Source organism: Grammomys surdaster, unplaced genomic scaffold, assembly GCF_004785775.1.
Source record: "Grammomys surdaster isolate TR1022 unplaced genomic scaffold, NIH_TR_1.0 125574, whole genome shotgun sequence".
In the NCBI taxonomy this organism is placed as follows: domain Eukaryota; kingdom Metazoa; phylum Chordata; class Mammalia; order Rodentia; family Muridae; genus Grammomys; species Grammomys surdaster.
The window spans coordinates 1070138-1082047 of record NW_021620421.1 but is presented as its reverse complement, the minus strand read 5'-3'; the positions used below and the strand labels follow the sequence as shown (position 1 = coordinate 1082047).

Genomic DNA, 11910 nt, shown 5'->3' with positions numbered 1-11910 from the left:
GGGAAGGAAGGAAGGAAGGAGGGAGGAAGTTCCTGTTTCACTAGGCAGGAGCTGGAGAGCTAGCTCAGTAGTTAGAGCATTGGCTACTCTTCCAGAGAAGCCAGGCTCAATTCCATCACAACTGTTTGTAATTCCAGTTCCAGGGGATCTGGCACCCCTCACACAAATATGCAGGCAGGCAAAACACTAATGCATGCAAAATACAAGTAAATTAAAAAGAAGAAAGTAGTTTGGAGATACTGCAGACTTAAGCATCATATAGGTATTAGCATATTGGAGATTCTAAATAGGACTCCAAGAAAAGCTCTGTCTAACTTTAAATCATAATGATGTATTTATGTGTGGAGTGCTCGTTTTTGTGTAACATCTGCAAATCATCCACCTTTTACCAGTCATATTTTGGAGAGACAGGCATACATTATCATCTAGTTACTTTTATGAAGGCTAAGACGTTCCTTCAGTGAATAGTCTTGAATTAAAACAGTATTTTCCATAACAGATATATTTGCCTTTGACCTTCCTGGAGTATGCCTTATATTCCCTCTCTGTACTATTCCTGGATTTTTTTTATTTTTATTTTTAAATAAAAGCAGTCTCATTATGTAACCCTGGTTAGCCTGAAACTCACTATGCTAGGCTGGCCTCAAACTCACAAAGATCCCCTTGTTTCTGCCTGTGGAGTAGTGAGTTAATTAAAGGTATGGGTCACCACGCCCAGCTGAATATTTTTATTTAAATTAATCACCCAACATCTAAAAAAAAAATCTTTAACTTAAACAGTTATTACCATGGGTTTTATGTGGTAGGTAAGTTTTTTTTTCCATCATACACATTGAAATAGATACACAGCAGTAAAATACGTAAAAGTCTGTCTGTGTAGGACCAAAAGTCATCTCAAGTGCTTATGATCATGGGTGGGATCATTGGCTGGAGAAGAGAGAGTGGCCATGTGGACATCGCTAGCCAAACATAGAGGCAGAGACGTTTAGTCTATGGCCAGATGGTGATGGGTAGCCATGATTGAGCCTAAGATGCCACTTTTTTTTTTTCTTTTTGGTTTTTCGAGACAGAGTTTCTCTGTATAGCCCTGGCTGTCCTGAAACTCACTCTGTAGACCAGGCTGGCCTCGAACTCAGAAATCTGCCTGCCTCTGCCTCCCAAGTGCTGGGGTTAAAGGCATGCTCCACCACTGCCCGGCAGGATACCACCTTTGATTCATCATTCTTGGGCCTGCATTCTGTTTCCCTGTCTAGCTGGTCTTCCTGGGAGGGACCTGGAAAGTAAGTGACAATTATCCCAAGTCACCAGGGGCTGGAAGTTAAAGCAGAGGAAGATGGCACTATTTTTCTTGAAGGCTGGATTATCTCAGCCTAAGTGCAGTAAACGGGTGGGCGCCATATGCCTTGCCTGCTGGCCTGGGATTGCTTTTGACATGGGAAGGCTATTGAGGAGAGACACTAAGCCAGGCAAAACTGGCTCTGGCATATGGCTGCAGAGAAAGAGCATTGGAATAGGGCCGACCTAAACATTAGATGATACATATTATCTACACACCCTCAAACAAGGTCTTTTTGTTTGGGATAGTCTACTAAGCACAATTGTCACTGTTGTCCAGATGAAGAAACTGGGACTCAGAGTGGTTAAAAAAACTTGCCCAAGGTCACACAGAATAGGAAAATTCTGCATAGGAAAGCAGAATTCAAAAATAGGACAGTTGACTTCCAAGTATGGACTCTTAGCCACTGTATTACTGTGCTTGCCTTTGCTTGTTGAGCTCTCTAGTCAGAGGACCTAATGATAAATCCTGGGGGGCTAAGTGCTGAAGAAGATGGAGAAGTCTTCACCCTCATTGACCTCGAATTATATAGAGGAGACAGACAAGAAATTACTAGCTCCCCTATGGGTAACTTGACTATGGTAACTGTTACAAAGGAGAGAGGCACAAGAAATCAGCATGTGGAAAGGGGTGTGTAGCCCTTCCAGAAAGTAATATTTGGATTGAGTTTTGAAGTATTCACAAGAATTACGGGCAGTGGTGGCGCACGCCTTTAATCCCAGCACTTGGGAGGCAGAGGCAAGCGGATTTCTGAGTTTGAGGCTGGCCTGGTCTACAGAGTGAGTTCCAGGACAGCCAGGGCTACGCAGAGAAACACTGTCTCGAAAAACAAAACAAAACAAAGCAAAAAAAAACCCAAAAAAAGAATTAACCCCAAGTGTTTATCACTCAATACGTTTATGAATATTTTCCGAATTTACTTATATTTTGACTTATGGGATTATTGAGCCAGAGTGGAGATGAATTCAGCCTGGGATGTTCTTCCGAGGCATCCAAGTGCTGATGTTCTTAATCCCTCAAGACAGCTTGAAAGGTGTAGATGGTCCACACCTAGGACCGTGAGGATTCAGGGGAGACCTTATAGTATTGTGCTTCCTAAATAATAGTTCTCTCCGGGGTACAGTCCTGGATAGAACCAGGACCCATTTACCTGATGGTCCAATTCCCTCTGATCTGGAACATCAGCCCTCTCAACGTAATACCTGGCTCACAGTAGGCGCTCAATAAATATTTGTAAAAGGAACAAATGTAGTAGGGTACTTGTGACACAGGGCTACAATGTCTGTAAACTGGAGCTAAACCTGACTGAAAAATTAAAATAATTTTTAAAAATGGATGTGAAGTTATCGAGAAGTCTGAGGTCTGGACAAAGGCTGTGAGGAGACTCCAGCTAAATGCCTTAGGGCCGCTGGTGAACTAAGATCCCGGCAGCCAAGGTACGCGCGGATCAAACTTGTCTGGCTCTAGAGATGTAGAAGCTGGAGACTCGGTCCCTGCCCAGCCCAGCTGGGTCCCGCCGCGGCCTTTAAAGGCCTACCACGTGGCCGTACGGGTGTCCAGGGTCCAGAGGCGGTGTCGCGCTGCGCCTGCGCACTGCCTAGAGCCGATGTACCGCCCCTGAGAACGCCAGCCCCGCAGCAAGGCAGAAAGTATTGGATGGGCGGAGTCAAGCTTGTATGCTAATAAAGGGGCGGAACTTGCAAGGCAAAACCGGCTCTGTCTCCCAGACCTCTAAGAGACCCGCCGCAACCCTCAGCCTCTTTCCACGAGCGCTGACGTCGACGACGTCCCATTTAAAAGCGGCCGCGCAGGCGCAGTGAGGGGAAATGCGAACTTAGGCTGTTACACAACTGCTGGGGTCTGCTCTGGCCGCCCGCCCGCCCGCCCGGCAGTCTGTCAGCCGCGTTGCTGCCGTCGCCGCCGCCTCCTCAGCTGTCCCCGGCATCTCGGGCCCGTGGCTGCTGTCGCCGTCTGTTCGTGCCTCTCAGGAGCTCCGTCCGCCTGTTCAGGCCGCCCTTACCGTCCGCCTCTCTCCCCCGGGCTGCCTCTGAGCCTGCAGCGTTCGCACGCCGGCCGACATGAGCGGGGACCATCTCCACAACGACTCCCAGGTGCGACCCGCCGGCCCCCGCCTCGCCGCCGGCCGCCCGGTTCCGGCCCCAGCCCCGGCCCCGGCCCCGGCCCCGGCCGGCCGCGCCGGGTTGACAGGCCCGAATCCGCGGTGAGGTGCGGCCGGCTGGAGTCGCTTGGATGGCTGGGCCCCGGGCGGAGCCGTCAAGTTGGAGTTTGGGGGGGATGGCAGCCCCGGGTAGGCCATTCGTGGGCCTCTGGGTTCCGGGACGCCGGGTGGGCCCGAGTCCCGGCCCCCGGCCGCGCGCTCTCGCCCGCCGCCCCGGGGCTTCATGTGCCGGTTGTTTCATCTTCCCTCCTTTTCTTTCCTCAGATCGAAGCGGATTTCCGATTGAATGGTGAGTGTGCCCCCCGCCCCGCCCCAAGTGTCCCCACACGCCGCTGGCTGCCTCCCCCGCGCCGGGCCGGAGCAGGGCAGAGGACAGACATGGCGTCCCAGAGACTAAGTCCCGGCTCCTCGCTCACCGGCCCCATTGTTCCCATCGGGCCGCCTCTGGACCCCCTTTCCCGGGGTCCCAGCACCCCCAGATCACGGCCTTGCCAAGAGGAGGCACCGGAGACCCCGCGTCGCCCGTCGCTGGGTCTTGGGCGGCCTTTCTCCGCCGGGATTCTCCCCGGGAAAGTCGCCTTGTCGACGGTCGGGACTTAGTCTCTGCGCCATTTTCTTTTTCTCTCTCCTCTCCTTTCTGTGCCTGTGTCTTTCTCTCCCTCCCTCGGCTCCTTCCTTGAGCTGTCCAGAAAGAGCTTTCTGCAGAGCAGAGCCATATAAATCACAGACCTCACCAGAGAAGGGAGACTTAGAGACAGAATTATCTTTTATTTTTTCCTAATAGAACTTTATTTTGGAAGTTACTTGGTTTCTGCTTCATGTTTGTTTGCTTTTTTTCTTTTTCTTTCTTTTTTTTCTTTCTTTTTTGTGCTTCCAGAATGAAAGATTTCCTTAGGCAGCTGTTGGACTTTTATGGTTTTTTTTTTGTGTGTGTTTTTAATTTATTTTTTAAATGTTGAGATGTTTATGATAGCAGTTACAGTTCTTAAAACTAAAGCCGTCTTTCGTTGGAGTTCTTTGTATTGGGATTGTTTTCCCAAGTTGTGTTTTATACAAAGATAACTCCCTTTTAAAAAGTTTTCCAGTTGTCTGTGTGTCACCTAGTGTGAATGTTGGACTTGAGCATATTTTCTTTAAAAAAATTAAAAGTATTACTGACTAGAACTTATTGTGGCTAGAGTTCTCAAGGCAGTTTTTTTGTTTTGTTAGTTTTTTTTTTTTTTTTTTTGAGACACAGTTTAGTGTGCTTGTCCTGAGGAAAGGTTGCTGAGCTGCTCATTTGGACATGATGTGCTGGCCTTTTCTTTGGGGTCATAGGGAGTTTTAAAACAGATTTTATTTATTGAAGCAGAGTGGCCAGCCCTGACTCCTGTCTTCTTCCTCATTCTTCTCAGGGGCTGCTGTTTTTTCAGAAATCAAGAGTTAACTAGCTTTCCCCACATCCTTAGGCTTTTGAGCCCCTTCCAGTCATTTATTTTTTTTAAAATAATTCCACTAAAGTTACCCAGGGAAGAATGTTGGTGGGTGTCTCCCACTACCCCAGTAAGAAACTCACATTTACGGATTTTCCAGTAATCCCATTGTAGTATGCTAGAAATTCCCATAGATTCTTATGATATATGATTGTGTTCAGTTGAGTTTGGGTTCTGGGGAGCTGAGTAGGAAAAGCCGTAGGTTTTTCTGGTGCAGCAGTCCATGGTACTGGCCTGCCTAACTGAGAGTCTTACATTTATATTTTGAAGTGGATCTTTGATTTAGTGAATCTAGCTTTACCTAGAATCTATCTAGGTAAAGCTTAGCTTTTCTTGAGCACCTAATATATGCCAGATACTGTGCTTAGTGCTAGAATTGAACCTGTCACCACATCTGTCTTTGTTCAACTCAGCCTTTTGGGGGAGTCATATTAGTTAATTACCAGGTAGGTGTTGGAGTATATGTGTACCCAAAATGCTTTGGGAGTATAAAGGGCTTAATTTTTTCTGGGGGTGGGGAAATTTCTCAGAGGTGACTGAGCAGAGTGTTGTATAAGACTAAGTGCTGAGAATAGTCAGGGATTGGATTATTTCTTGGGACTATTTGTCCATTCTATCAGGCTTTTTAAAGAGGGAGGTAAGACCATCAAGCGTATAGACACGCTTTTTGGAAAGAGGTGGGTGTGGATGTAAAGAGTGGTTTTAAGCTCTCTGAAGAAAGGTGGGACTTCATATAGAAAAAGTGTTTGCTTTTAAGTTGGGCCTAGTACGTGATGTATTTAGCAATGACACAAAATTGAGTCTTTTTTTTCTCTTAAGTTTAACTTCTATTGTTCTCATCTAAATACAAAAGAGCTATTGAATATATGCATGATTATGGGCTGGGTATGTTATCTTTGGATTTTTATAGAGTGAATTAAACTGTCTGTGTTAACTTTTAGGATATATTTCCATTTTCCAACAATGATATCTAGTATTTATTGAGCATCTAACTGTCAGGCTTGAATCTCAGCTCATCTGATTTACTCTCTGGAAGGACCCTTAGTTACTTAGGACTTAGTTACTGTTATCTCCATTTGAGATGAAACTGAGTATACTCTAAAGCCATGAACCCAGCCTCTGTGCAAAAGGGATGATTCTGGTATGAAGAAATGACGTTTCCTGTTTTGTATATGTATAGGACAGTTAAGAGGAAAAGGGAAATATTGATGGCATGCTAGTTATTTTTTTTTACCAAAATCTTGAAGAGAAAAGCAGTTTTGTGTACCTACTACCTTAAGGTCCTGATGCTGAAGTAGTTGTCTTTGTGATTATTGTCTAGATGTTAGTGTCAGTATCTGTTGGATCTATCAAGTGTACACTGTTAACTAGTGATTGATAAAATTAATATAAAAGACAATTTAGAAAATTAAAACTAGTTTTTAATACCCAGGCTTCTTAATTGATCTTTATAGTGAGAGGATATTTCCTTAAACATGATTTTAAGTTAGCCTGAATAATCACATTTCACGAAGTAAAACCACATATCCCTTAGTTTGCTTGCTCAAATCCTCTAAGATGTAAAAGATTTTCCCTCCTGACTGTGGAGCTTTTTTTTTTTTTAAATAGTACTTAACATTTACGGTCTTTTGTGTGAGATGTAGAACATTCTGGGTCATACTCAACTGCTGTGAAAATGTTATTTGTGTGGTATATTTATATTTAAGGTATTAGCAATGAGCTAGTCATTTCAGGAGCACAGCCCGTATTTCATACTTCTCTTTGACCTGAATGAAAAAGATTCTCTTTGTCAGTAGCACTAACCATAGTGATGTTGAATCATTATTATAGTTGTAGATATGATGTCTAGCTGTACAGTTGATAACATTAGTTTAAGGTGCTGGTAATCCTTTTCTGTTTCAAGAACTTTAAGTTACTATCTGTTTTACTGGAGTTATGGAGCTTCCTCCTCTCCGACAGCAAAGTAGAATGCTTAACTTCATTATATTATAAATTGACAATGTGTAGGTTATGAGTAGGTTTAATGGATTTAGTTTGGATGAAGGGAATTGTTTTGATTGTAATGGTTATACTTCTGTGCTTGCTGTCTGTTGTATATGAGTTCTGATTGGCATTGAAAAGGCTTATGATGTGGCTTTAAACCTGAAAACTGGTGGTCTCTCCAAATGAAATCTGGAAATCTTTAGATTAAGTCTGGACAAATATAAGTATTAGATTCCAGTAGAGTCTTTCTTTTTATCCTTTAGAGCCAGACTCCTTGGTGGACTTTTTTGAAATTAGTAAACTGCTGGTATCTTGGAGCATATTAGATCTCACAAACAAATTTCAGCCTGGCTATTTCTAGCAAACAAGAAGATCTAGGATTTATTAAATCAAAAAACAAAACAAACAAAGAAACCCCTCCATGGTTTAAAAGACAAACGGGGTAATATTTCTAAGCCTTTAATGTCTACCTTTCTTTAGTAAGCAGATAGTGCAGGACATGGAGTTGGTTCCCAAATCTTATGTCAACCAAGGTCAGGAAAGTAGAGTCTTTTTCCTGTCAGCATAAAAATGATGGATTTTGGGAGTTTGAAAGATACTGATTTATTCTAGGTATAGTGAAGTATAATAGCAATTTGTATGAGTGACAAGAATCATTATAGTTAACCTGTTTTAAGGCTTATATACCAAAATTAGGATTTAAGATTTTTTGTTTTCAGTGTGTGTGGCATGGGAAAGTTAAAGTCTGTGTTTTAAACTTGTAAAAATGTTAGAAAAACTGTATATTATAGCAACAGTTGTCTTATGTTGATTGTGACAGGGGAAATAATTTTTGTCATTTCTGAATACATGTCATTTTAGAGGACCATGTCATTTGTATTTGGGCATGAGTGTATAACATATATTACAGATCTTCAATAACTTTTATCTAATGATGCCGAATAAAATTGGCTTTCTTCAAATCCACACCCAGTCATTTCCCCAGAAGTGTGTTGTGTGAGGGATTGAGTTTTTCTCCTATGAAACTATGAAGGACTCTAACTTAAAAGTTTACTTTGAAATGAATTTCAAGTGAATGTAGGTGTAGTTTATCTTGAGACTGCAAATGCTGGCAACATTTGGTGTTAAACTCAGAAGGTTTTTGTTTGTTTTAAAAGAAAGAAAATAACAGCTTAAAGGAGTGGCGTTTAGAAGTAGGACTCCTTGAGTGAAATTCTTTTTCCTGTGGTTTAAATTATATGATTATCCCTTGATTACTTTTAATCTACTAACTTTACAAGTCAAAGTCATTTGGGCAATCAGTTGAGAATTCACCTTCTTAAGGTGTAGAGATTAGGATAAAAAGTTCCAGACTTAGTCAATGGAGTACTATTTTTAAGGGACGATTTCAGATTGGGGGTTTTGTCTCATTTTTCATTCTTTGTAAGTCTGAAGTTTGAGAAACACCCTATTTCTGTAGCTTTAGGTCTAGCTGAAACAGGGATTCTAAAACCGAATACATTAGTTTGGAAGAATTAGCCTTTCTTTTTTTCAAACACCTTTTCCTCCTACCTTGACTATCTAGGTGCTGGCAATGTGCAGTGCTGATAAGTGTGGGCCTGGGCACTTTAGAAGGGAATGAAGGGTGGAGGGTAACACTGTGGCCTAGCCACGATAGGAAAGAAAATGTCTAAAGCAGAAACCTATTTAGATATTATAGTATTTTGGTAATGTTAGAGAAAACATTTCATAGTGTGCAAGTAGGCATTGTTTAACATGCCGTCTGTTTCGTATGTTTTCAACAAGTAAATCACTGTTATTTGGGGTAATTATTCTGGAGTGCATACAGATTATAATGGTATTGACTTAGATTACCCATATCAAAATGTGAGTTAACTGTCTGTTACATACGTCTCAAAATTTTGGTAAAGAGGCAACTTTAGTTTTTATTTTCTTTTTAGTAGGTACTCATTTTTAATTTGTTGCCCTGTTTTTAGATATATTCACTTTTCTACCATTCTTACCTCTATATCTCATCCCTGACATTTTCTGAAACACAGTATTTATATGATCTTCTACCAGAATATTAATCCCCATTTTATTTTGTTTTTATTGTATGCCACCCTGCCCCCTCCCATTTTAAATTAATATTTTGTGCTTGTTTTTGTGGATTGATGTGACCAGAGTTTGTCATCTATACAAATACAAGGAAAGGTGTTCTGTCCCCTCCCATTTTAAATTAATATTTTGTGCTTGTTTTTGTGGATTGACATGACCAGAGTTTGTCATCTATACAAATACAAGGAAAGGTGTTAAAACAGACGTGTTGCCTGCTTTTGTTATATACACAAGAACAAAATATTTTTGAATTGTGACAGCTTCCTGATTTTCTTTGTTTTTATAATATTTATTTGCTTTGTGTGGGTGCTTGCATACATGGGTGGTGTGTGTGTGTACACCTCACAGTCATGGTGTGACATGTAGTCAGTCAGAGGATAACTTGCCAGAGTCTGTCTGTCTGTCTGTCTCTCTCTGTCTGTCTCTCTCTCTCTCTGTCTCTGTCTCTCTGTCTCTGTCTCTTTCAACAGGGTCTCTCTACATGTCCCTGGCTGTCCTAGAACTCACTATGTAGAAGAGAGGTTTGGCTGGTCTCAAACCTCAGACTCACAGAAATCTACCCGCCTCTGCTTCCTGAGTGCTGAGATCAAAAGTGTGCACCACCACTTTCCTTGAGGCTTCCTTTTTCCCTCTTTTTTTTTTTTTTTTTTAAAGATAAATTTATTTCATTTATATGAGTATACTGTAGCTGTCTTCAGACACACCAGAAGAGGGCATCAGATCCCATTACAGATGGCTGTGAGCCACCATGTGGTTACTCAAAATTGAACTCTGGAACCTCTGGAAGAGCAGGCAGTGCTCTTAACTACTGAGCCATCTTTCTAGCCCCCTGAGGCTTCGTTTTTTTTTTTTTGTTTTTGTTTTTTGGTTTTTGTTTTAAGAGCAAGAAATAGCCAACCCTTGTTCTCAGTACACTCTTTTTCCCTCCCTCCCCCTTTCTCTCAGTAGTTACAGTAGTAACCTATCAGCCAGATCCAAAACACATTCCAGCCCAGAAACTTACACAAGACCTTAGGAACTCAGAAGGTCAGCAATGGGCTGATGAGACATTTGAGAAAGTCATTTGGTTTTGTCTAAGGCTCCCCGGGAAAAGGACAACATAACAAAACAGAGCAAAATGAAAATTCCATATACACAGGCATCTGCAACTTTAGCCAAGCATAGTCTTTAGCATACTGTGTTGGGTTGAACATAAATGAAATACTGTGACCTCTGAACCGTAGCCAAGTAAGAAGAACAAGATATGGAGAAACAGACAATTTGCAGATCTATTGTAATATGAAAACAATGATTCCCTGTGATGGTTGTTCTTGGTTGTCAACCTGGCTACATCTGGAATTAGCTAAAATCCAAGAGCTCTTTGCCTGTGATATCTCTCTCTCTCTCTCTCTCTCTCTCTCTCTCTCTCTCCCTCTCTCTCCCTCCTTTTTCCCCACTACCCAGTTTTTTAAGTATGAGGCAGCCTTACTGAGTAGATAGATAATCCAGGCTGGCCTTAAACTAAGATTCTCCTGTCTTGTGAGGGTTCTCCCACACTTGAACTACACTAGACTAACACACCCTTTTGAGACTTGGTAGCAATTGCTACCATCTCTGAAATGCCCAGTGATACTTTCATAGGAATGTTACTGATTGGCAGGAGACTGATCTGGTAGGTTTATGTCAGCTGCTTAAAACCACAGTGGCACATACCTTTAATCCCAGCACTTGGGGAGGCAGAGGCAGGTGGATCTCTAAAATTGAGGTCAGCCCAGTCTACAGAGTGAGTTCCAGGACAGTCAGATCTACACAGAGAAACCCTGTCTCAAAAACCACCACCACCACTAAAACTAAATTTACCCATCTCTTTGTGGTAGTCCCCGTATTTCTTTGTAGTTGGCTAGTTGAGCTCTTGATTTATGGTAGAAGTGGAAGGAGGGGAACTAATATAGAATTCTTACCAGGCACTTTTTATTAAATCTGAATTGAATGGGAGTACTGGAGATTATGTAGGTTTATGGTGAACTGGAGGCCAGGAAGAAAACTTACTTTCTTCTTTTTCTATTCTCCCCATTTTGACAACATATTGCCTTGGTACAGATTCTAGAAATTTAGGTTATAATCAGTAAGTACCGATGTCACAGCCTTTCATTTTTACTATCTTTTATATGGTAGACATATAGCTGGAACCCATGCAGTTCAACTGTTAGGTATCTAAGAGATTCTTTGGTATTAAAGCTGGAACCAGATTTAGGTATTGGGAGGGTTGGAGAATTCAGAAGTTTTCTAGGAACTTGTTCTCACTCTGAAACTTATCTGTCCTGACCCCTGATTTTTTTAGCTAGACATTTTGTCTCATAAACTATTAAGGATTTTATGAGAATGTGAAGGTTCCTCTCTGTCCACATAATATTTAAATTTCAGTGAGACTGCATGTATTCTAAAATGGATCTTTCTTTTCTTTTTTTTTTTGTTTTTGTTTGAGATAGGGTCCCACTATGTAGCCCTGGCTGACTCAGAACTCACTATGTAGACCAGTTTGCCTCTTCCCCTTGAGTGCTGTGATTAATTGCATGTGCCACCACACCCAAGCAGATCTTTATCGATGTTAGATTTGAAGCAGTACTGGTATTGGGATTATCCCTCACTAGTATTACCTGTTAATGTTTTAAATCTTCCTAATGTTTACACAATAAATTGTAGCTTATAACTAGAATTGGTTTCGTCTTTTGTCTTTACTGAGCTGCCTGTTCTATGCCTATCTTCTCATTGTAAAAGCAATAAATAAAAGGGTCTCCATTTGGACTAAACAGGATCCAAGTGCTCCTACTTATTCTTTTTTTCCTTTAAAGTGTTTTAAATTT

The 11910-nt window shown here is 41.8% G+C and overlaps 1 protein-coding gene across 1 annotated transcript in view; it reads left to right on the top strand.

Moving 5' to 3' along the window:
• The first annotated feature begins 3078 nt into the window (after positions 1-3078).
• The window catches only part of Top1 (DNA topoisomerase I), an 84854-nt gene continuing 76022 nt past the window's right edge, over positions 3079-11910 (top strand). The window contains exons 1-2 of the mRNA XM_028786747.1: positions 3079-3447; positions 3780-3804. Of these exons, the coding sequence (XP_028642580.1) occupies positions 3415-3447; positions 3780-3804 (58 nt within the window). The 5' untranslated portion in view covers positions 3079-3414. The remainder of the gene's footprint in view (positions 3448-3779; positions 3805-11910) is intronic.